The 25,399-nt window shown below is 39.2% G+C and overlaps 1 protein-coding gene across 1 annotated transcript in view; it reads right to left on the minus strand.

Moving 5' to 3' along the window:
- Positions 1-25,113, minus strand: part of notch1a (notch receptor 1a) — a 35,026-nt gene extending 9,913 nt beyond the window's left edge. The window contains exons 1-20 of the mRNA XM_067422694.1: positions 24,716-25,113; positions 21,525-21,597; positions 14,204-14,466; positions 13,762-14,100; positions 12,827-12,949; positions 12,495-12,728; positions 11,367-11,522; positions 11,093-11,278; positions 10,902-11,015; positions 10,668-10,781; positions 9,322-9,555; positions 9,123-9,233; positions 5,046-5,384; positions 3,921-4,034; positions 3,224-3,343; positions 2,983-3,135; positions 2,271-2,499; positions 1,842-2,043; positions 1,341-1,494; positions 288-472 (exon numbers count right to left, since the gene is read on the minus strand). Coding sequence (XP_067278795.1) covers positions 288-472; positions 1,341-1,494; positions 1,842-2,043; positions 2,271-2,499; positions 2,983-3,135; positions 3,224-3,343; positions 3,921-4,034; positions 5,046-5,384; positions 9,123-9,233; positions 9,322-9,555; positions 10,668-10,781; positions 10,902-11,015; positions 11,093-11,278; positions 11,367-11,522; positions 12,495-12,728; positions 12,827-12,949; positions 13,762-14,100; positions 14,204-14,466; positions 21,525-21,597; positions 24,716-24,779 — 3,507 coding nt within the window. The 5' untranslated portion in view covers positions 24,780-25,113. The remainder of the gene's footprint in view (positions 1-287; positions 473-1,340; positions 1,495-1,841; positions 2,044-2,270; positions 2,500-2,982; positions 3,136-3,223; positions 3,344-3,920; positions 4,035-5,045; positions 5,385-9,122; positions 9,234-9,321; positions 9,556-10,667; positions 10,782-10,901; positions 11,016-11,092; positions 11,279-11,366; positions 11,523-12,494; positions 12,729-12,826; positions 12,950-13,761; positions 14,101-14,203; positions 14,467-21,524; positions 21,598-24,715) is intronic.
- Positions 25,114-25,399: the final 286 nt, after the last annotated feature.

The raw sequence follows: 25,399 nt of genomic DNA on the forward strand, positions 1-25,399 counted from the left end.
CAATATCTTGCTGTCTTCTTCACAGCTCCATGAGTCGGTGGGTGGAGCTACTGAATTAAACACGCTGTAGAGGCAGTGTTTCATTGTGCGATGACGTCGGATGAAGCACACGATCGTTTTCTTGGCCTGGCGTCTATAAAACTTTTATTTGACTTAACAAGGACATTTTCAGCTCTGAAACTTACAGGATATTCTTATATTACCATGACCTTTTATATCGAAAGCTCAAGGAAAAGTTGATTTCTCCTCGTGCGATCGATCGCACAGGCATGTGCATGTTTTTGTACCTCACAGCTGTATCCGCCCAGGTAATCAGTGCAGGTGGCCCCGTTCTGGCAGGGGTTCGGCATGCACTCATCCACCTGCTCCTGACAGTAGCTGCCCATGTATCCAGCTTGACATCTGCACAGGTGTGTGTTACCGACGTCAACACACTGCCCCGCATTACGACACAGAACCACCACAGACACTCCTGAGAAAGAGAGAGACGGATAGTTTAACAAATGCAACTTTTAATGTGGTGAACCAGGCATTTTGAACAGTAATTTGCAGCTTGTTTGAATGCTAGCAGAAAATATACACACAATAATTTTTTTTTTTTAAAAAGTACATTTATCACCACATTTTTAAATATTAAAACAGGCATTCCCAAACTTTTTGTCAGCAGAACTCCCTAAATATTTACTTGTTATATTTCAACAATTAATTTAACTACACATTTGCATGTTCAGATGTTCTCATCATTCTCAGATGTTTGTGAATAGTCACAAGACATTTAGGTAAACCATTTAAAATTGTATTCATTCATTGAGGATCAGAAATTACAAATACTGCAAACGTTATCAAAAACATTTTTGATTAAAAAAATAAGGTTCATTTGTTAACATTAGATTAAAGAATTCTTTAACTAATAATAACTAACAATGTTTGTTACAGTATTGAACAATCTGTATCAGCATTATCTAAAAATACAATTGTTCATTGTTAGTTCATGTAAGCTTAACAGATACATCTTTTGACTTTATTAATATATTGGTAAATTTTGAAATAAACTAAGATTAACAAATGCTTTAGAAGTATTTTGCATTTTTAATTTGTGTTAAATAATGTAGTTAACCAACAGAACCTTATTTGAAATTGTTACCCAGGCATTTCCTAAACTTATTTATTTATTATGTTGACCATTTTATTTTGAAATCATTTCATAGTTTTAAAAAAAAAATTATGATTGAGCTTTGCATCAACCCACAGCAGATCCTCCACATAAAATATTCTATTTTGACCCTACTAAGTTAAGGGTTTAGTAGAGAAATATTAGTCTATTTAGCAGTGACTGTTACCTTGCTGCTTGGCGGCGACCTCACAGCTGACACTAGGGACGTCACAGTAGATGCCCGTCCAGCCACTGGCACACTGGCAGGTAAAAGATGCCCCCTGCTGCCAACACGAGCCCCCGTTCTTACAGGGCGAGGAGTCACACCAGCGCACCAGACTCTGAAACACACAGATATCAGTAGATTAAACGTGTGAACTATATCTATAGCATGAAGTAATGTGTTATTTTATAGTAACACTTTAGTTGTAGGTTCAATTCTTACTTTTAACTAGTTGTTTGTTAGCATGCATATTGCAAGGATACTGGTTGTTTATTAGCACTTATAAAGCACATATTAATGCATTATTCTGTCTGACCATATTCTACATCTCATAATCCTACCCAAAACCTCAACTTAATAACTACCTTACTAACGATCAAGAAGCAGAAATTAGGAGTTTATTAAGGCAAAAGCTTTAGTTAATAGTTAGTTAGACATATATAAATAAAAAGTGTGTTTGTGTACCTGGCAGTTGAGTCCGGTGTATCCATGTGGGCAGGTACATTTGTAGGTGCCGTATCCGTCCTGACAGGTGCCTCCGTTTTGGCACGGCCGCGAGTCACACTCGTTTACATCATGCTGGCAGTAATTCCCGGTAAATCCCGGCAAACACACGCATGAGAACGAGTTTATGCCGTCCACACACGTTCCGCCATTAAAACACGAGCTGTAGAGAAGAAACAACACGTATTGAGATTGCTTGTATGCAAACTAAAAGGAAATTTGAAAAAAATTACAATAATCAAATGCATTTTAATAAATAAAAAAGAATTAATGATTTGAAAATGCATTTAAATTCAGCAAGTAACATTTTTGAAAATCTCTAATTTAATGTAAAAACGTCTTAACTTGTGTGATGCAGTGTGATGAAATAGGTCTATAAGGAGTGTCTACCTCTCAGTGCAGTCCGGTGTGTTGATCTCACAGTTGATGCCGCTGAATCCTACAGGACAGCTGCAGGTGTAGCTGTTGACACAGTCGGTGCAGTTCCCTCCATTACGACAGGGGGCGCTCACGCACTCATCTATGTCCTCTACACAGCGCTCCCCACGGAAACCGGCCAAACACACACACACAAAGCCGTTTACTCGGTCCTGACACACACCTCCGTTACTGCACGGATCTGAGAAAGAGAAAAATTGCAATTATTCCATATTCAGAGTGTTCTTCTAATTCAGAGTTTTACTTTTAATAACTCTTTCATGAAGTAATGTTATCATAATGTTGTGACAAAATGAGTTTATTTGTACAAATTTAATTTACAAAACCACATTTAATAGTTTTGCATGTCATTACATGTGTGTGTGAAGTTCAGAGGATTCCTTTAAAACAGGGGTGTCCAACCCTGGTCCTGGAGGACTACCACCCTACAGTGCAGATTTTATCTCCAACCTGAATTAAACACACCTGAACCAGTTAGTGTTCAGGGCTGCTTGATAATTACAGACAGGTGTGCTGGAACTGAAACCAGGAGCAGGGTTGGACACCCCTAATTTAAAACAATGCCTAGCAAGCTGCCTATGTAGGCGGGATTAAAGGGCATCACAAACACCATCTCATTTTTTCTGATGGCCAAAAAGGCCATCTAGGTTTGTCCATTTCTTACTTGGCGCACAGTCGTCAACGTCGTTCTCACACAGATCTCCGCTGAATCCAGGGTTGCAGCGGCACTGGTATCCACCACGTAGGTTTTCACACACCCCACCGTTAGTGCAAGGATTCCTCACACACTCGTTAATGTCCACCTCACACGTCTGACCTGTGTAGCGAGATGACAGTGGTTACAATGAGGATGATGATGATGATGAGGGTCAATAAGAGAGCATTAAATTCACACACACTCTTACCTTGCCAACCAACAGGACAAGCACAAGAGAAACTAAGAAAATCCTCCGATTCACGACACATGCCTCCATTCTTACAAGGACGCGGCGTACAGGGAGCCAAAATGTTCTCACACACCTCGCCTGAAACAAACATTATGTCAAAATGGATGCATAATATATTAAAATAACTATAATGATATCAATAATACTAAAATAAAGGCAGGATAACACTGTAAAAAGTGTATTATACAGCCCTTGAATGTTCGATTATTAAATATTTGAGCTAATTTGAATATGACAAAACATTAAACTAATCTTGCAGAATTTTCTTCCAAAAAATCAGTGCAGAAAATAAGAAAAAAGCCCACAGAAGTTGAACTTTCTTTGTTTTTCCAGTCTCGCTCTTCTATTGCCTAACTTTTCCAGCTCAGTTCCAGCAGGCACTTCCTTATCAGTTTCCACTGTGACCAGCCGTAGCAGGAAGTCACTTGAAGTTTCCTTCTATTGTCAATTCTTTGCCTCAACAGGAAACAGGAAGAGGCCAAACAGGACATAGATCTATTTGAGTAGCCACCCTCGACACACTGGTGTTATTTCACGTTCCCAGTTTTACGTACACCTCTGCAAAGTTTGCAGTTTCAAAATAAAAAACAGCTGCACAATGGGTGTTGCGGGGCGAATCGTTCAGATTTTGCAGAGCACTGGTTTGTGTTTGTACCTGTGTAAGGTAACATGCAGTTGCACTTGAATCCGGCCACATCGTCGATACAGGTGCCCTGGTTCAGGCAGGGGTTGGACGCACACTCGTTAATGTTCGTCTGGCAGTTGGGACCTAAACACAAGAAAAAAACAAGGCGTCAAATTGTTGTTATACACTCAAAATGCAGAAATAAAAGTACAAAAGTCAGAATATATATGCTTTTCAGAGTGTAGATAGACACAATAATAGATCGATAGAACAACAGACAGAACAAATGATAGATAGATGATAGATGGATAGATAAGTTAAAAGAGTGATATAGAAAGATCGACAAGCGATAGACATTTCTATAATTCTGCCTATCGCTTGTTTCTTTTGTTCTGTCTATCACTCATTTTATCTATCTATCTATCGCTCTTTCTATCTATCGCTCATTTCTATCTGTCTATCGCTTGTTTCTAGTTCTGTCTTCCACTCATTCTATCTATCTATCTCCATCTCCATCTCCATCGTTCCATCGTTCCATCGCTCGTTCCATCTGTCTGTCGCTCTTTTCTATCGTTCGTTCTATCTGTTTGTCGCTCTTTTCTATCGTTCGTTCTGTTGCTCGTTTCTATCATTCTAAGTGATAGATAGATAGCTAGTTGGATGGATGGATGGATGGATGGATGGAATAAGCGATAGACAGATGTATGGGAGTGAAAGTGTGATATAGAGCGATAAAACGAGTGATAGACAGATAGAACGGCTTTATATAGATTCAATATCTTTTTATTTTATTTTGACACTGCAGCAAAATAAAAAAAAAAGCGTACTACATTATATTAAAACTTGCATAAAATGACACAAACCCTCTGTTGGTGATCCCATGCAAGCTTTAGCTTAGCTAGCTAAATGAAATAATCTGAAGATACTTTACTAAACTTTTAGCTTAAAAAAACCTGCAGTTTCAACTTTGCGTTCAATGCCATTGTTAGTAGAAAAAGTCGAACTGTCACAACTCTTCCTCTTATGTAATGCAAACGATTAAGTGCAATATCGGCCCAAAAAGCATGCACTCTGTGATAGTGTGCAAATGCATTAGAACTGATCTGGCACACTGTTTTGGAAGTTTAGCATGTGAATTGGGACACCGCATCTTACCGCTGAAGCCAGCTCTGCAGGAACACACGTAGCCGCTGGTCATGTCCTTACAGGTGCCTCCGTTCACACACGGGTTGGACAAACACTCGTTGATGTTGATGTCGCAGTTGCGTCCCATCCAGCCGGCTTCGCACATGCATCTGTAGCTGTTGAGCTGGTCCTGGCAGTTGCCGTGGATACAGGGGTTGCTGGAGCACTCGTTGTGCTGAGAGAGGCAGGTGGCGTCTCGGAAACCGTCCGGACAGAGACAGGTGAAGGTGTTGACCCCGTCGATGCAGGTGCCGCCGTTATGACAGGGGTTTAACGCGCAGTCGTCAATGTTGATGTGGCACTTTGAGCCTGTGAGGAAAAACAATATGCATTAAAATCTGAGCCTGACAGCAACGTACATTTACTTGAGTACAGTACTCATGACTTTACTCAAGTACATTTGAGAGGCAAATATTGTACTCTTTACTCCCCTAGATTTCTATCCATAACTGTAAGTACCCGTCCGTTACTACTTCCTCTCAAACGTGATTGGATTGTGCAGGCGCCACTGATTTAGGACAGCCTATCAGCAATCACCTTCAGCTTTCAGCCAAAGTCAACTCCATGGTCAGATTTAGATAAGAGACGAAACAACGGATGAAGAACCATCCGGGAATCTGCCGACCCGTGATGTTCTTGAGTATGCGGTGTGTGTTTAACACAGTCAAAATGTGGCGACAAAAAATCCATTAAAACTCTAGCAGAGGTTTGTCAGAGCGTTGCCATTGTGCTATTGCCCTGTGGGCAAGTGAAAAATGTTAAATAAAGCAACATGGGAAAAAGATGAAAATGACTGATTTTACTTTCAATTCCTTTTACATTCTCCAAGGTATTAACATTAACATTTTTCATAACTCAATGTGGGACGTTTCTGTACATAAATGCAAGCACAGTGGCAGTAGTAATGCAATATTTAGAAAATGTACTCTTGATACGCAAGTACTTTTTACTTAAGTAGACATCTGACAGTAACATTTAGCAAGGGGTATCTGTACTTTTACTCAAGTAATGAAGCTGTGTACTCTGTCCGCCTCTGATTAAAATAGCGTGCAAAAAAAATGCAACTTGCTTTTAATAACAAACCTGAACATTCAGTGTGAACTATCACAAAATGGGCCTTATTTGGTTGTGAAAAGTGGGCATAAGTGGAATATTGTGAATTATTTCCATTTAAAATAAAATGTTTTCTATTGTAATGTACAGCGATCAGGCATAACATTATGACCACCTTCCTAATATTGTGTTGGTCCCACTTTTGCTGTCAAAACAGTGCTGACCCATCGAGGTATGGCTTACACTAGACCCCTGAAGGTGTGCTGTGGTATCTGGCACCAAAATGTTAGCAGTAGATCCTTTAAGTCCTCGTCTGTTTAAGCTTTTCTGTTTGATCAGACCACGTGCATCAATGAGCCTTGGCCACCCATGACCCTGTCGCCGGTTCACCACTGTTTCTTCCTTGGACTACTTTTGATAGATACTGACCATTGGAGACCGACACCCCACGAGCTGCTCTGACCCAGTCATCTGGCCCTTATCAAACTCGCTTAAATCCTTACGCTTGCCCATTTTTCCTGCTTCTAACACACAACTTTGAGGAACAAATGTTCCCTTGCTGCCTTATATTTCCCAACCACTGACAGGTGCCATAATGTTATGACTAAACATAATGTTATGCCTGATCGGTGTATGTTAAAATGTAATTTATTCCTGTGATCAAAGCTGAATTTTCACCATTACTCCAGTCTTCAGTGTCACATGATCCTTCAGAGATCATTATAATATGAGGATTTGATGCTCAAGAAACATTTATGATTATTATCAATGTTGAAAACAGGCTGTTTTTATTTTGTTTTTGAAGCATTTATTTAAACAAAAGAAAAAATATTTTGTACCACTGTCATTTTGGTCCTTGCGGAATAAAATGTATTTTCCCAAAATATAGCCAAATACAAAAGTGGCCTTATTTCCATCAGTAGAACTGAAACTGAGAAATTGAGGAAACTTGAAAAATACAACCGATTTTGACCTCATCCAAGATGATAAAGGAGGTTAAATCGATGTCAAGTAATTTCTAAGGTTAATATAACATTATCATAATGATAACAAATAACTTTCCATTCATATCACATTCATATGTGTGAAGAAAAGACTGTCAATCATTTTCCTAATTGATCTTATTCATCAGATAATGCACTCTAAAGAGTCTTACACTGATCTAACCAGAAGTTTGAAACTTAAAACTTAGTAGTAAAGGAATTTTCCTTAGGACTCAGATGTGTGTCGACCTCTTGTTCTTTGTTTTTTTTTGTATGTGTGTGTGTGGGCCCCATCCCAAATCTCCTGCCCTGCTCCAAACGCACAAAGGATTTCCTCCACCCTCTTGTGCTCTTTCATTCGTCTTTTCTTTCCATCTTTCAGACCCGCTCACACACCCCTCACACACTCACTGGGGGGAGGGCAGGTCCTACAGTGGGTTGTTTGCAGATACAAAAGGACAGAGCCTATTTCACACACGGCCGAACAACAATTACCCCCTCAACACACACACACACACACACACAAACACACACCTCCTCTGTAGGGTAATGGGTAACTGTTTGATTCTCTTACAACAATGGGACTTTATTGCAGTTTCTCTCTCACACAGACACACAATACTGAGTGTAATACTTAGTATAATACATATAGCACTGCTCAAAAAGTGTTCAGTGATGCTAAAGACACCCGTTCACCTAGATAACACCCATAGACTGCTAACTGTTATCCTTGGTTTACATTTCAGGGACTGTGTTTTATTTCACTTGTATTCAATAGCAAACAAGGCATCTGAGGCCATGCTAAATAATCTATACACACAAAAAGCTGCACAAAATGGGAAATCATGCTGTTTCAGCTTTGCATTCAGTGCTAGTTTAGAAGGAAAAAGAAAAATTGAGGTTGAAAAGTGAACCATCCTCCCGTTCTTATATGGAACAAAGGATTGTGGGCAATTTTAGCCCTTAATAAAATAAAGTTGCAATGACAATTTGTGTCCTTAATGTTCATATTATATATTGGGACATCCTACATCATTAAAAAAAATGTTTTTTTGTTTTGTTTCCTCTGCATGCTATTTCCATTCAAGTATTACAATCTATCTAAATTAATTATCTTAAAAGTCTTTATCTTTTAACTTTTAGGTTCATGCATATAAAAGCTGCCGTCTCAGCTTTGCAAACAATGTCATTTTAGTAGAAAAAGTTGTAAAATTGCAGTTGAAATTATATTGTATAATTGTATTTAGCAAAAAGTAAAAATATTAATAAGGCACTAAAGGCTGTGCTAAATTGATAAAAATATAATTGATGAAAATATATATATTGGTGCACAAATGTGGGAAATACACCTTTTCAGTGTATAAAAGTATAGTTAAAAACGGTTCCCAGTAAGTTAGATAAAGTTATCTATGCTTTCCATTTGCATGGAAGTATTGGTATCCAGCTAAATTAATTGGTGTAAAATTATAAGTGTTTTAACTTTTAGGTTCATGCATATATAAAATGTTTCAGCTTTGCACCCAATGGTATTTTAGTAGAAAAATAAATTTGACCTTTTTTTACAGTTTGGCAACTCATTTCCTATCGGAAGAAGTTAGCCAATCAAAATACAGGTAATTTACATATGGAAATCTTAAGATGTTTAGATCTAAGGGTCAGGATGAAGGTGAAATATTTTAATCAAAACAATTGTTATTGTGTCCTTAATGTTTCTATTATATATAGCAAAGGTTAAATAAAAAACATAAGGCTGTGCTAAATTGTGAAAATACTCCTGCCGCCCTTTAGCTCTATAGACTATATTCCCAGTTTAGCCTATTGTACCTTTCTCCTTAAATAACAAAAAGGGTCACTCAGGCCGTAGCATTAATGTAAAGCACACCTGTGTGTGTGTGTCCCAGTTGGGAAAGGCAGTCTCTGTCCTAAGTCATATCTGTTATCTGATACACAAGCTCTGCACTTCGCTGGCCACCTGTTCTCACACACATACACAGATGCTGCACTGACTCACCTGTGTATCCGGGTTCACACACACACTCGTAGCCATTGATCTTGTCGATGCACGTTCCGTAGTCACACGGTTTACTCTTGCAGTCGTCGATGTTTATTTCGCAATTCACACCTGCAGACACAACCACGACATGATAATTGTATCATCACACACTCACCGTCATACTTTGCACGGGTTTGTACGTGTGCACATGCGTTACCTGTGGTTCCTTTAGGGCAGGTACAGGTGTACGAGTTCTCCCTATCCTGACAGGTGCCTCCGTTTCGACACGGTTGGCTCAAGCACTCGTTTATGTTGGTCTCACACAGGCGGCCGGTGTAACCAGGGCGACAATCACAAGTGAAAGCGTCCACGCCATCCCTACACACGCCGTAATGACAAGGGCTCGACACACACTCGTTGATGTCCAACTCACAGTGAGCGCCAGCAAAACCTGCAGATGGGCATTTGAAAACCCACATTCCGTATTTAGAATGTTGACAGTAACACTCATTTCCTGTTCTAAGATGATAGCCAATCATAACACAAGTAATTTGCATATGGATTTTTTTAATCGTATAGTAGGTACCAGAGGCATATAGAGAGAGAGTTGAGACAACTCCATAGACTCCAATGGAACTCTCAATAGTTCCCGGAAGTAGTAGCCACGCCATTGAGTTACAGCAGAACAGACCGTTCGTGATGCACTTCTAAAAGGTAAGACGTTTAATCAGGAAGATTTTAAATTATCAGCACATCTTAATTCCGTTTCATCCATCGTTATGGAATTAGAGAAAATTATTCTGTTTTTTTTTATTTGCATGGTATGGAAAGTTACATATTAGTTAAGTATAACGTCGATGTGTTCGAAAATTATTGAAAAATCAATGCATTTATTGACTATTAATTACCAAAAATCGCAGTTCTGTCACTGTGACTGACTATTTGAATTGCCCGCCAAAGCACTTCCTGGAACTATTCGAGGTCTACATGAATCACGTGACTATCAAGCGTTTTGAACTTCCGTTGTCGCAACTCTCTTTCTCTATGGCTCTGGTAGGTACTACCTTTGGATTAAAACTTTGCAACCATTAAAAAAGTATGTTCTATATAGTGTGTGTGTAGTATGAATGAATTTCGGATTTACTGCATCCACGATTATGTCACCGTCATGTGACCGATGTTTGCCTACTGTTTTTAAAATACCACGTATTTGGTACAGATTTTCGCATACTATATAGAAGGGAAGTATTCGATTTTGAACACAGCAACAGTTATAAAACACGCTAAAAAGTCAGTGTAAGACTAATTCTAATTCTAAGGGTTCGAAATATGTAATTCCGTCTTTAGAATGTTGGCAGTGACTTATTTCCTATTCGAATAGGTTAGCCAATTATAATACAGGTCATTTACATATGTAACTCATAAGATACAGTTACAAAAACAGAAAAAGGTGGAATATTTTAATCCACCAAAGAGATGCGAAAAGTTTTTAGGAAAAATATCACAACTAACATTAAAAATTAAGATTTTTTTGCTACAATATACATAATAAGAGTAGTGTACCTGAAGTGCATTCACATGTGTATTTGTTCGGCCCGTCTGTGCACTTAGCGCCATTTTTACATGGTGTGCTGGCGCACTCATCCACATCCACCTGACATAAATTCCCAGAGAACCCTGGAGAGAAATAAAAGCATGCCTTATTTATTTTGATTGCTCACCTGCAATGCAGATTATTAAAAAATACGCAACCATGGCTAGTCCGTATGATCAAACCTCTAAAAATTATGAAGTTACCTTTGGGGCATTCGCAGTGGAATGAGTTGATCTTGTCAATGCATTTTCCGTTGTTGAGGCAAGGCTGTGATGCACAATCGTCAGTGTTTATTTGACAAAACACACCCTCGTAACCTGCACGTCAAAACAATCAGTTAGACAACGGTAGTGATGTGCTTTTGATGTGCGGGTGAATGGTAAAAGAGCCAAACCTGGCATGCAGATACAGTGGAATCCACCGATTTGGTCGAGGCAGGTGGCGTCGTTCTGGCAGGGGTTTGACTTGCACTCATTAACGTCCATTTCGCAGCGTGGGCCTTCATAACCTTGGAGACACTTGCACTGGAAGGAGCCTTTAGTGTTGAGACACCGTCCGCCATGCTCGCATGGGTTTGCACCTGAAACGCATCAGTCGCAAACATTATTGTAAGGCAAAAATCGTACAGCATTATGAATTCTTTCTAACCAATCGTATGCCATTCTTACCGAGCGAGCACTCGTCAATGTCTTGGTTGCAGGCTGATCCCGTGTACCCAGGCGGACAGGTGCAGATAGCTTTTCCGCTCACCGGGTTGGTGTCGCAGTTTGAGCCCTTCTGACATGGATTACTGATGCAGGCGTCATCGAGGTGACACAGAAGACCTGTGGCCAACAGGGATGTTATTGTTAGCTAAAACTTAAAGGGTTACTTCAGCGATAAGCATATGGTTTTGTATAAGTAGAAACCCTGGAGTATATTCGAATGATCGGGAATGAGGCGGGACATGGACGGAGCGGAGCTGACGCGATGATGAACTAAGGCTTTGTATAATGTAAACAAATGAGTTATTAAAAAATCCACCTCCCTCACAGTTGTCGTGAAGGGCAAAATTACCACAATTTGTACCAGGCCATAAACATGTAAAGTTGGGCATTTTAACAAGGAGCCCTAGTGGCCAGTTGATGAATTGCAGTTTAAGTCACTTCCTTATTGGCATCAAGAGAAACTGTGGGAGGTTGCCGCTTGGATCGCACTCACAGCTCTCGGCTCGGGCAGCTGCAGCCATTCATGTAAACGGAGCTGTCCGGAGCAAAGTGAGTGTTTATACTTCACAAATTAATTCCTATGAAAGTCAAGCTTCCAAAAGGCATGAACTGAACTGAAAGCACCAGACTGAACGACGCGCTGTGAACGATTGCCGCGGACGCGTTTACCTCAGCTCTCATCACGAAAGCTCATTCATCACAGTGAATGTAATCTGACTCCTGCTGCGTTTGTGCCATGACACTCAATCGGCTGACTCACTTTATATTGAACAGACACGTTCAGTTTTTAAATGTAGTGTCTGTTCTCTAACTAAACTGAATTTATGAAAATGAACACGGTGGGCAAATGATCCAGTAATCCAGTAGCAGTGGCTTTGGGAGTGGCCCCGTCGGGCAGCGAAGCATTTTGGGAATTGTTGTCTTTCATCCCCATGTGACAAAAATAAATTTTCTGTCTTTTCTCAGTCTAGAAGACACTAAATTCAAAAACTACTACATTAATGAACCAGTTTAAATACAGATTCACCTTCCAAGCGCTGAAGTACAATAAAGTATGGAGAACACTGAAATTTTACTAAACAGACGTACCTGTGCGGCCGTGTGGACACTCGCAGAAGAAAGATGCGACTCGATCGTGGCAGGTGGCACCTTGCGAACACGCAGCGCTGGCGCAGTCGTCGATGTTCTCGCTGCAGTCGTCGCCCGTCCAGCCGTTCACACACACGCAGTGGAAGCCGCCGATGGTGTTGTGACACGTTCCTCCGTTCTGGCAAGCGTTTGGCGAGAGTTCACACTCGTCCACGTCATCCGTACAGTACTGACCTGAAGAAAGAAATGATCAGAGGTCAAATGCGAGATGAGGCAAAATATTTATTTCGTTGTATTATTATTATTATTGTAAAGTATTAGAAAAAAAGTACCAGTCCAGTGTTTGTCACAGTGACAGTTGTACGTATTGACGCCGTCTATACACCTGCCTCCGTTCTCACAGGCGTGCTGGGTGCAGTCATCAACGTTATGCTCGCACGTTTGACCCGTGAACCCTGCGAGAGACAAATAATTCACAGTCAATACACATCAAAGAGTTTGAGACTATGCGGACTGTGCTTATGTGCTTGAGTGAGTAACTGACTCATCTTGGTCACACATTGGGATTAAATATAAACCACAAAAAAGCACCGCATTCCACGCAAGACTGACATGCTGTTAATGAGTAACTGAGCATATGCAGGGTTTATTAGCGTACGCTAAAACAAAAGCTATTGTTTTCAAAACTATTATACTAAAATTTGTATTATGCTAAAAAAATTTTTTATTTAAATGTAGTTTTAAAAAACTATTAAACCATCATATACTTTCAAGTGGCGAGTAATTGATTTGACAGCACTTGTCTTTGTTTACATAATGTGTATAATATGTATGCATGTAATATATATTTGTTTTTTTGCTTTAACTAAATAGATTTTTATGATAAATGCATATCATCAAAATATATTAAAATGCATTTAAAGAAGTATAAAAAAATATATATGTACACACTTTCATTCAAAAGTTTTAGATGGGTACGATTTTTTTGGAAAGAAATTAAAGAAATTTTTATTTTAATTTGCAAAGACGCAATAAATTGATCATAGGTGACAGTAAAGACATTTATAATGTTAAAAAAGCTTTCCATTTCAGATGAACACTGTTTTTTCTATTCAAAGAATCCTGAAAAATTAAAATTTCAACATTGATAATGTTTTATAAGCAGCAAATCCTCATATCAGAATGATTTCTGAAGGATCATGTGACACTGAAGACTGGAGTAATGATCATTAATGATCAAACTTGACACACAAACAAACACACTCACCTGACAGACAAGTGCAGGCATAGGAGGTGTCGCTGGTCTGCGCGCAGGTCCCTCCGTTCCTGCAGGGCGAGGGGTGGCACGGGTGGTACAGGCGCTCGCAGTGTGTGCCAGCGTACTCAGGTGTGCATCGGCACAGGTACGAGCCCACCTCGTTTATACAGGTGCCTCCGTTACGACAGGGGGAGGGAGAGAGTGCGCACTCGTTCACGTCTTGCCGACACGTCTGGCCGTGGAAGTTAGAAGTGCAGGTGCAGATGTAGTGCGAGTCGAAGGCTGAACACTGGCCACCATTGGCACAGGGGTTTGACGCACACGGGTCGGCCTGTTGACACGTTTTACCTACGCACGTAAAAGAAGAAAAGAAAACACAAAGGTTAACTTATCTTCCAACCTGCAAGGAAGAGCATGTAGTCTGGGCGATGTAAGCGTGTGATGGTCATACCTGACCATCCAGGTGGGCAGCGGCAGGTAAAGGTGTCTAGCGTGAGCAGAGAGCAGGTGCCGCCGTTACGGCACGGGGAGCCCATGCAGGCGTGATTGACGGGTGTCAGACAGAGCGGATCGCTGTATCCTAAGACGCAGTCGCAGGTCACCTCCACGTCATTCCCCTGCGTCCGCGCACGGCAAACGCCTCCGTTACGGCACGGCGACGGGCTGCACGGGTTCGGGAACTGACATTTGGGGCCGACGAAGTCTGCAGGACACCTAAAGAAACAACACACACACAGATTATATTATTATCATTACTTAATAATAGTTTGAGAATAACGCTCTAAAAAAATGAGGTAAATGAAAAAGCCTCAAAGGAAAAATAATAAAAAATGTAATTTTAGAAATGCAAAAATTAGGGATATGGTTAGATTTATTTATATGCATTTATTTCTATTTATTAATGCATTTATATTCATTTTTATGTTTTTCATTATGTTAATTTATTCATATTTATATGCATTTTAGTTTATATTTATTTAAAAATACATATTTTAAATTCTATAAATGTTCTCTTTTAGGGTTCAGGTTATGTATTTATTTTTTATATTAATTTATTTACATTCATATTTATTTATTGTATTTATATTAATTTGTATGTATTTATTCATATTTATATGCATTTATTTTAATTTGTTTAAATGTATTTATTTATAAATACTTTATTGATTCTAGAAATGCTAATATCTTTTAGGGTTATGGATAGGTTTATTCATATTATTTTTTATATCTAATTATTTATATCCAATGCATGTATACATGTATTTATATTCATTTTATGTATTTATATGCATTTATTCATATTGATATGCATTTCCTTTTTAATTTAAAAAATAAATGCATTTAATTTTTAATTTTTAATCCAATTTTCTTTTAGGTTTCAGGTCATGGTTATTTGTTTTTTACAAAAACAGCAGAAATCTGTCATATGTTCTTATTTAGTTGGCCGAGTAAATGTGTTTGTGTGTGTGTGTGTGTACAAACTGTGTGTGAAAGAAAGACACTGTTCTAACTCATCTAAATTCCTTAGGGCGATCAGGGACACACACACACACACAGTCACATGCTCTCGCTCTCATATGGACACATGAAAATGGCAAATTTAACACTCTCTTCAACAGCCACTGAATCAAACTTCAAAATGTGAACCTAAAAGTAAGATATAGTAAATAGAGTGTGTTTTATTCATGCGAGTGTGTGTGTGTTTGTGTGCTACAGCAGGTGTGTGCATAAATAAGAGCAGCTGTGCTTCAGGCCCCTCCCACTGTACTCTGCCTCTCCCCCAAAGCCTGTTGCCATGGCGAGTGGCATAAGGTCACTAAGGCAGCTCCCAAGAGAAGAGAAAACTCCACCCCTCCCAAAATCCTGGATATCTCACTTTTATCTGCACAGAATCTCCATTGACATGATCTGTCCTCATCCATATGTATCACTTTCATCCATTCGTTTTATCTGTATTAAACACATCACTGTAGCTTTATTAGTTCAGAATGTTTCTCTCTTAAATTTGCAATGACATTTTTTATTATTTGTTAAAATGTGACTAAAAATATATTTACAAAATGTAGTGCCTTGCATTAATAAGTTATTTACCTACATAAATGTAAAAATAAATGCATAAAAATTACATTTTTTAGATATCAATATTGTATGTAGCACATTGCAGGTTTTATTTTTAAACTAAAAAGACACACATATATACATGTGTGTATAAATAAATGTGTTTGTGTGTATACATACACAATATAAATGATTATTATTATGGTCTCAAAAATATAATTATTTTAAATCTAGTTAATGTTAATTGGTAGCCATAAATCACAATACAAGTGCAAAATCACTTGCAGTAGTTTAATAATACACACATCTCAATGCAAACACTTGCATGCGCAGATGAGTGTGAGAGTTTACTTGAGGCATTAACGCAGTTCTCTTTTTGTCCCCAGAGACAGCAGCAGAAGTCATCTGCAGCCCGTCGCGGCAACAGGTCCGAGAGCAAGAGTGCGTGTGAGATTCGACTCTGAACAGATGCTGAGGTGACCTGTGACCCCTGAGCACATTTGTGACTGCAGGCTACAGACCCCCCCATTCCAGTGGGCTGGTCTACCATCTGCTGCCGCCACGGCCTTCTGTGCAATAGTGAGTGTGTGCGCGTGTGTGTGTGTGTGTGTGTGTGTGTGTGTGTGTGTGAGTGCTTTCACACCGCAGACTTCCTGGCCCTCAGTGTGAATCAAAACAACAAACTTTCGTTTTCTCCGTCTGGCCCTCAGCGTTGTGTTATTACTGTTCACACCCTTGCAAACAGGAGACGTTGAGACAATTTGAGTCAGATTATGTTGTTTTGGTGGCCATTACAGATAGTGAACTTATCATATCAGTAACACTTCAATTACAGTAAAGGAATTGTTTTTAGTGACTAACGTTAACAAAGATTAATCAATGCGGTCAGATATATTGCTCACTGTTAGCTACAAATGGGACTTTTTGTAAAACTGTAAAGTGCTACCTATATATTTGTTCCTGAATTTGTTTAAATGGTTCTTGCATTAAATTACGAAAGTCAATTGGAGATTTTTGAACTGTTTTTGGTGGATAGCTTCACTTACATCAACTAAACTACCGTTTTGCTCTCCCATGGCTTTCTCAGAGCTTTAGTGAGTGTTGATTTTGACCTCTGCAGTTATGGGTTAACACGCACGCATATTTTCAGTCCAGAGACGAGGATTGCAGGATAGCACGTCGCTAAACCATAAAACGTGCGTGCAAACCCACACATTAGAAACAAATTAGACACATGACATGGAAGTGTGAGTTTAAGTGAAATATTAGAAAGCAGAAGTTACTCAACAAAAGGTAAAAAGCTAAAATGTCACGCTTCCAGACGCAAGCTGTTTCACACAGTTTTAGTGGAAGGCCACATTTAGAAACGTATGGTCATCACAACAGTCTGTCTCCTGCTCTCACACACACACACACTGCGTTTCATTCTACAAATAGCTCTGGTTGTGCACAACACGTCCAGTGATGGAGCGTTTAAAACACACGTATATTCGCTTCATAATTATGACGCCTGCCCAAAAGCTGTCACCAATCTAACCACAACCAGCGATAAAAGGTCATAAAGCATTCCAGGATTCAAATGACACCTCCGGAATTCTGATTCCACGCTTACAATTAACTTCCCACCCTCCGGCATTCCAAACGTTCCAGAACTGATGTCAGGTGTTTCAGAATGATGAGGAGTCAAAGAATACTTTATGATGCTCATAAACCTATAAGCGAATAAAACGCATCGGGACATTGTTGTGTTCCGACATTTTGCAATTGCATTCACAATACATCACTAAAGCGCGAAGCTTTAAGTAAAGAAAAGCATGGATTTGGTTGGAGATGTTGATATTCTTCAATCATCAGAATTCAATCAGGAACATTTGACTTCTAGAAAGACAAAGTGCACCGAATGATTTCACAAATCCTGCCTTTAGAGGAAGTCAAAATAATAGTAAAAAATTTGTCGTCAAACAATTAATTGCGATTAATCGCATCCAAAATATAATATATATGCATATCACCAATGTTTCTTAAATATATACATGCATGTCTGTGTATTTATATGTAATTCTTTCATTTTAGTTAGTTGCAAAGGCAAAATCTCTCGTTAAAAGTCTTTTAAGTTCAAGTTTTTCATCTAATATTTGTTTAACTTCAGTTAATGAAAGAGATTTTTAATCATTTTATATAACAATACTGCCACACATACATAACCAAGCCGTAGCTACAAGACACCTCCATAACTCTGACCACACCTAAAAATACTTGAAATAAGTGGTTTTAATATGGCATCACCCAAAAAGGTCAAGTTTCCTAGTATAGAATGAGTTTGTAATCTAGTACGACTACAATCAGAGACTGTCAGTATCGCATTTTCGTGTGAAGATTATTTGCCTGATTATAGTCTGTGTCATCAAAGAACATTACAGGAACATTTAACTCAGCGTTAAGTAGAACATCCTCTCATGTGAACTTTAACAATTTCAAACAGCTCTGACCTCAATTGAGATGCAGCAAGCCAGAGAAATCCCCACATGCTTACACACTCACAAACACTGGCCATTTACAAACAATTTCCAAGGCTTGAGATTCGGACCACACAGGAAAGGCGTCAAAGTTCAGATGAGATATTTCTGGGAGAAAAAAAGGGATCAAAAATATCTCTGCTCTTCCTGTTTATTGACGGGGTCATCACAACAGGATGTTCAGGGTTCGGCCCTCACTGAATGTGTGTGTGCAAGCAACTCGACAGATAAAATCTCTCTCTTCCTTTCTTCTTTTCTAAACTGATTCATCCATTAATTAGAGCCGCTTCTAAGGCAATTATCACTGTTGTTATGGCTCATACACCGGGTTATAAACTTAAAAGGTATAATAAACTGTGCTATATGTGAATGACACTTCAAATTGTGTGGATGATAAAACAATCCGGGGGGTTCTTATTGATTTTCCGTGAAATATAGACCACAACATCAGGCCCGTATTTATCAAGCTTCTCAAAGTGCCATTTTAGTCTTAAGTGATGACAATTCATGTAATTTAATACTTTCAAACTTAAGTATAAAAGCAAGTTATCAAATTCCTTACAGCTAAGAATCCCTCTTACTCTCCTAGATATTTAAGAGGTCTCAAGTGCTTAGCAGTTGCCAGCAGGGGCTTGTGATGGCACTATGGAGACAAATCTTTCAGGAGAGGAAAAATGTTTTTGAAATCTTTGATGACGTGCTGATTATATCGTAAAATCTAGGCTATATATAGGCAGTTTCTTTCATTTCCAATGTGTATATTCTCTTAAATTCTTTATGGCGTGTTGAATGTAAACATTCGCTGTGAATTTAACTGAGAATATTCTTAAATAAGGAAATCTATTCAGTGATTGGTCCATTCAAACATGTCGTCGTCATCCAACATCCCGTTTGAGGTCAGTGAAGGTTCTTTAGGGAACCAAACATGGTTCTTCTATGGCATCACTGTGAAAACCTCCTTTTTTAACCTTTACTTTTTAAGAATGTGGGGTTGCTTACTGGTCTGGGCTCGTATTTATCAAGCCTCACTGAGAAGTGAGGAACAAGAACACTGCTAAGAATTGACTTGAGAGTGAAAACATTAAGAAAAAAATTCTTGGCTCAAAGCTGCGTGAACATTCTAAAAAATGCTGTGTAAAAAACAACCCAATGTTGGGTCAAATATGGACTAACCCAGTAGTTGGGTTGTTTTAACCCAGCGATTGGGTTGTCTTAAGCAAATATTTAAGCCAACCACAGGATTAAAACAACCCAATCGCTGGGTTAAAACCCAATCGCTGGGTTAGTCCATATTTGACCCAACATTGGGTTAAAACAACCCAGCAATTTTTTTAGAGTGTAAAATCTAGTTATCGAGCATCTCAGTCACACTTTAAGTGAAGTGTAGGACTAAATCTTAAGTGTCAGTTTTAGAGATGATTTACGACACTTTGCTGTGCCTTAGTGTGAAGAACATTTTAAAAACCTAAAAGAACCTTTTGTGGAATGGAAAGATTCCATTGATGTTAAAAGTTCTCCATGGAACCAAAGATGCCAATAAAGTATATTTTTAAAATAGCACACAGGAAGCATCCGCAATGTCTTAACCCTCAGAGCATTCTAGCATAATAGCGACAACTTCTTCACAGGCAAAAACTTATGTTATGTTTTCATCAAAACAGTAACAAATTAGAGCAATCATCCAGAACTCTCTAGCACAATGGCAGCAACAAAAATATATCAAAAAGGAAGGAAATCATAGGAACCATCTATAATACCATTGGAAATACCACAACCATCAAAAAAATGATCAACACATTAAAATTCATTTTATTTTGAACTTTGAAAGTTTAAAAGTGACTTACGTTTAACAAAGATTAAAATAGAGCATATGGCAGTTTTCCTAGATAGAAAAAATGCAAGATTAAATGGATTAAGAGAAATGTGGCCAAGAGTCTCACACACTTGTTTGCTTTTAAATTTCACCCCTTTAATGCATCTCTCTCTCTCTCTCTCTCTCTCTCTCTCTCTCTCTCTCTCTCTCTCTCTCACACACACACACACACACCATTCTCATGAGCTCCTGCAATCTTATTACCCCCTCCGCCATCTGCCCTCCAAAAAAGACACCATTCACACACATACAGATGAGCCTCCTGAGAGTGTAAGAGAACAGATAAAAGCAAAAAAAGATCATGTAATAAACTATTTAAAACAACAACAAAATTCTAATTTTAAATGGACAAATCTTAGTGTATGCATCCTACAAGAACAAAAACAAGTTTTATCCCATGCTTGCTAAGTGTGTGTGTGAGAGACAATAGGAGGTGAGGGCCAGCTGTTGGGCTGAATGGCATGAATAGACATTGACAGAAGCAGCGTCCCACTGCAGCAGGGCACCAACGGACTACTGGGGGGTTGGAAGGGGGGTCTTTTATCCAAGTTTGAAACCGAATGACTATGGCCGCGTGCATGTGCGCACATGCGCACACATGCACTCACACACTTGAAAGATGCTCAGAGCTTTGTCTGGTTGCTAAGAAGGGTTTGGTCCTACAGATGGAATCTCAACGTGGTAGATCACAGCTTATGAGCCAATATACAGGTATACACACACTTTTTTGCATGGTGTTGTACTGCCACTTAGCATATACACTAAAAAAAACATTACAAAGAAACGCCATGTGAATAAATGGGAAATTTAAGTAGAAATACTGAATTTTCTTGTAAAAAACACCAATAATCTTTGTCGGAAACTAATTTACAGCGTATGCAATATTATGCATGTTCAACTCTTTAATAAAGGGTTTTCAATGGTCAACAAAGAATTGGTGCATAGAGTTGCTATATGGTTCTAGATTCAAAAAGTTCTCAGATCTGTGTTTTATATTCTAGAACCAGAGAATGGATGGTTTTCCACAGAACTAGAGAATAAACACTTCAGGTGAACTTACAAAAGCTTCCTAAACTCTTTAAAATAAAGGTTCCAAAAGTGGGTTTTCACAATGATGCCATAGAAAAAACATTTTGGGTCAACCTTTCATTGAACATTTCTTATAAGAACCATTTTTTAACCTTTTGTGCAATAGAAAGGTTCCGTGGATGTTCAGAGTTCTTAGAATCCAATAAAGAACCTTCATATTTGAGAGTGCATGACATCAGAGTTGGGTTCTAATCAGAACTCTTATTTTTATAGGAATATAGCTTTTTGTAACGTACCTGCATGATGCTTCCCCGCTCGGCTTGAGCTCACATATTCCTCCATTCTGACAGTATTCTGAGCATCTTTGCCCTAAACAAAACACACACATCTGTTAGTGCATCCCAACAATCACAAATCACCTGCAGAAAACCAGGTCATACCTCCACCCACCCAACTCATAACACACCTGTCAATGCAAACACACATGCCAACTCCTTACAAAAGAACCTCGCCACCTTTAGACATCAATAAAGGGCCCTGAGCCCTTTGTTTTGTGGCCCCGATGGAGAGCCACTGGCCTTTTGTTGGACTGTGAATAACTGACTTTGATGGGGGACTGGGGGGGGGGGGTCTTCTTGACTATTCATCTAAAGAGATCCTGAAAAATCCAGTTATCTAACACTGAGCCTGGAAATAGCTCCACAGTCTCAACAATTCCCTCTCCATGTGGCAGTCAGCCTTTAACAAGGGTTTAAACTCAGAATACAGGCCTTCCGGTTTCAGTATTAATATATCAGCTTCACACTAGTTTAAGTTTAGCTGACAGTGTTAGACAGTGGGATGTGCACATTTGACTTTGAGTAAGCATCCAATATTGGTTTAATAAGCCAAATGTGTCCACTAATCAAGGAAAGTTTATTTTTTTTAGCAGGAGCGTGCAACGTCACACTTTAGGGATTAGCAGCACATCTGAGCCAGTCGGCATAGACTGCAGTTGTGCACTTGTTGAATGAAACCAGCTGCCTGCAGTCCGTCTTTAATGGGTAATGACCGTCTAGAGACAAAGCTCTCCAAGTCCTTGTTATAGATTACACCACTAGTACTATTTCTCCTTTTTTCTTTATTGTATGATTCAAACATTGCACAGCTTTAAACTTCTATGCACAGACTAGGCCGCACAATGGATTTCGAATACTTTTACTGTTTTACTAAACAAATGTTTGACTGAATACATTATTTTTTCGGTCATTTGTAGTTGTTGGAAAGAGATTCAGAAAGTAATTCAAATCCAAATCATGTTTGTGTCTTGCCCTGGATCATTATGGTACTGTTATAAGTGTTTATATTGGGGCTATTTCAGACGGGTCTGGTAGGAGCCGCAGCGGAGGAGCACAGTCCCTGCGTGACTCGCCATAGACTCCGGCTGCAATGTTCTTCCGCAAGACACATGCAGTTCTGTTTATTAACCGCCAGCGTGCAAAAAAGAGTTACGGACTGCAGCTTTAATAAAATTAAATAATAAAACAAATGGAAGTTAAAGGGATAGTTCAACCAAAAATTGTTTACTCGCCCTCAAGTTGTTCCAAAGCTGATTGAATTTCTTCTGCTAAACACAAAAGACGATATTTTGAAGAATACGGCTAACCAAGTTATTGGACCCCACTGACTTAAAAAAAATACCATGGAAGTCAATGAAAAATTCTTCAAAATATCTTCTTTTGTATTCAGCAGAAGAAATTAATACAGCTTTGGAACAGCTTGAGGGAGAGTAAATGATGACAGAATTTTTGGGTGAACTATCCCTTTAAGTAATACAAAATAACAATAGGGTGAATTCAGGGTGATTGGGACACTTTTTTTCCAAGTCATCTCAATGGCAAAAAGTGTCCCAATCTCCTAAATGATATTCTGCTTTTTATCAATTGTCATCTTAGAAGCATCATGTAGCATAAGTAGCATAAAACTGCCAACATACCAATACTGTACCCCCACAGAATGTCTTTTTAGCATAAATTCTCTCTTTCTTCACTCGTTTACCTCAGGATTGAAATATGACGATTTTAACATTAATAAACGTCTGTTTCGTTTCCTATCCCTTATGTATAGTTGTGTAATTTCCCCTGTCAGTCTTCTCTCGGTTCCTCTATGGGTGCGCGGCCTGTGTGTGTGTGTCTGTACTTGTTTATATTACATTGTGAGGACCAAATGTCCCCATAATGTAATATAAACCTGAGATCACCAACACTGTGGGGACCAGCCAGCAGTCCCCACAAGGCAAGTGGATTCTAAACATACTAAATTATGTTCTTTTTGAAAATGTAAAAATGCAGAATGTTTCCTGTGAAGGGTAGGTTTAGGGGTAGGGGCAGTGGACAGAATAAACAGTTTGTTGTACAGTGTAAAATCCATTTGACCTATGGAAAGTCCCCACAATTCACAAAAACACAACCGTGTGTGTGTGTGTGTGTGTGTTGGGATGGGGGGGGGGGGGCATTAGATGGGGGGCTAGGGACACACGCGCGCCTGACGGGAGCGCGCGCGACAGCTGCGGAGCCCACGCCGCGCGGACAAAAGGAATCAGAGTCCAGCACGAGCCCATAAAACACTGTCTCGAGCCATTGTTTACCAGCGCACGAGAACAACAGCACAACCCCCTCCTCCTCACCCTCCCTTCATTCATTCACTCGCAGATCGCTTTCCTCCAGACTCCACACACAATGCAACTCAATCAACATCAGGGACACATTCAAAAAAAAAAAAAAAAAACATCCTTAAGAGTAAAAAACAATCACAATAACTTCAGAAAGAAAGCACTTTTACGGTAATGCGGAATTACTCAACCTTGATAACATGAGTTTGTAATTTTAACATAATAACAAGAACAGAAACTGCGCCAAAGTTACATTAATCAATGAACAATTTAAAAAAAGAGAGATTTTAGATACATTTGAAACACTTCTTGTAACTGAGGTGACTATCAACAAGTGGTGCAATCCGCCACAAATACTCAAACATTGCACTGAATTACACTTTAAATTCAATCGAATCAATAATGAATATCAATATATTATAGCCTACAACCCATATTAGAAAGACCGAGTATTAATACTGAGCATCTGTTATTGTGTACTATGTTGGTTTTTACTTACACAACTAATACCTTGCTTATATTTGTAGTTTGTTTGTTTCTTTCATTGATGCTTTGCTGCTGTTGTTTCGTGCAACCACAAAAAATGCCAATAAAGTAGGCTACCTGACACAAAAAATAATGCAAATTAAAGAAAGAGACAGCTGCAAACGGTAATAACATTATGTTTATCCCAATTTCAGACTATTCTGTGCAACAAGTGACAAGTTCTGCAGAAATATCTCCGAGCAAATCAAAACAAAGCAGCTTGGAAATATCAAACGAAACAAAACTGAGTCATATGACGAAATGCATAATCATTAAAAAAAGTTAATAGAGTTGCGTTGATTTGTTTGATACCTTGTGCCGCCGTTGCGAGCGATGCTGCCGTCAGTAGCGTTAATTTCACCAAGAAACGGTTCATAACTCCGCCTCGGCGTTACAGCTTCTTTAAAATCCTTTCTGAAGTTCTCATAGATCCCCTGAAGTCTTCTTTCCAATCTCCCAAAAAAGTGCAAAAGAGTTAAAATAAATATCCGTATTAATTAATAAATAAATCCCAATCTCTCTCAAGAGCGTCTCTGGTCGCTTCTACTCGTGGGAACTGTTGCTTGATTCTCTCAGCTCGTAGCGCGCGTGAGCTTGCGCGTGCGCTGATGTCACTGTCGCGTGGGACTCTGAACGGGGTTCGCCTGAACGACTTCTCACGCTCTGGACGGAAAGCGCCCGCCCCCGTTATCCATCCGCGCAGGTACTGAGGGAGAGATTTCCTCCTAAATTAATGTGCATCTGAAAAAAAAAGGAGCGAACACTCCCTGCACCGTTTAGTTTCACCGCGAGGGAAGAAAAAAAACTTTCTCACACTTTCTTCCCAGGATAAATGTGGGATATGCAGGTTTATTCCTGTCCCATGTAGAGGATTGAGGAGGGACTAGGGCGGATCACTGATTTCTGCTGGCGCCAGTTCAGACCCACAGAAAAGGGGGGAGGCCTCATTAACAAATCAAGACGCAATGCTGAAAGTGTGTGTCCTTTGTACCCCAT

Source organism: Pseudorasbora parva, chromosome 18 (assembly GCF_024679245.1).
Source record: "Pseudorasbora parva isolate DD20220531a chromosome 18, ASM2467924v1, whole genome shotgun sequence".
Lineage (NCBI taxonomy): Eukaryota > Metazoa > Chordata > Actinopteri > Cypriniformes > Gobionidae > Pseudorasbora > Pseudorasbora parva.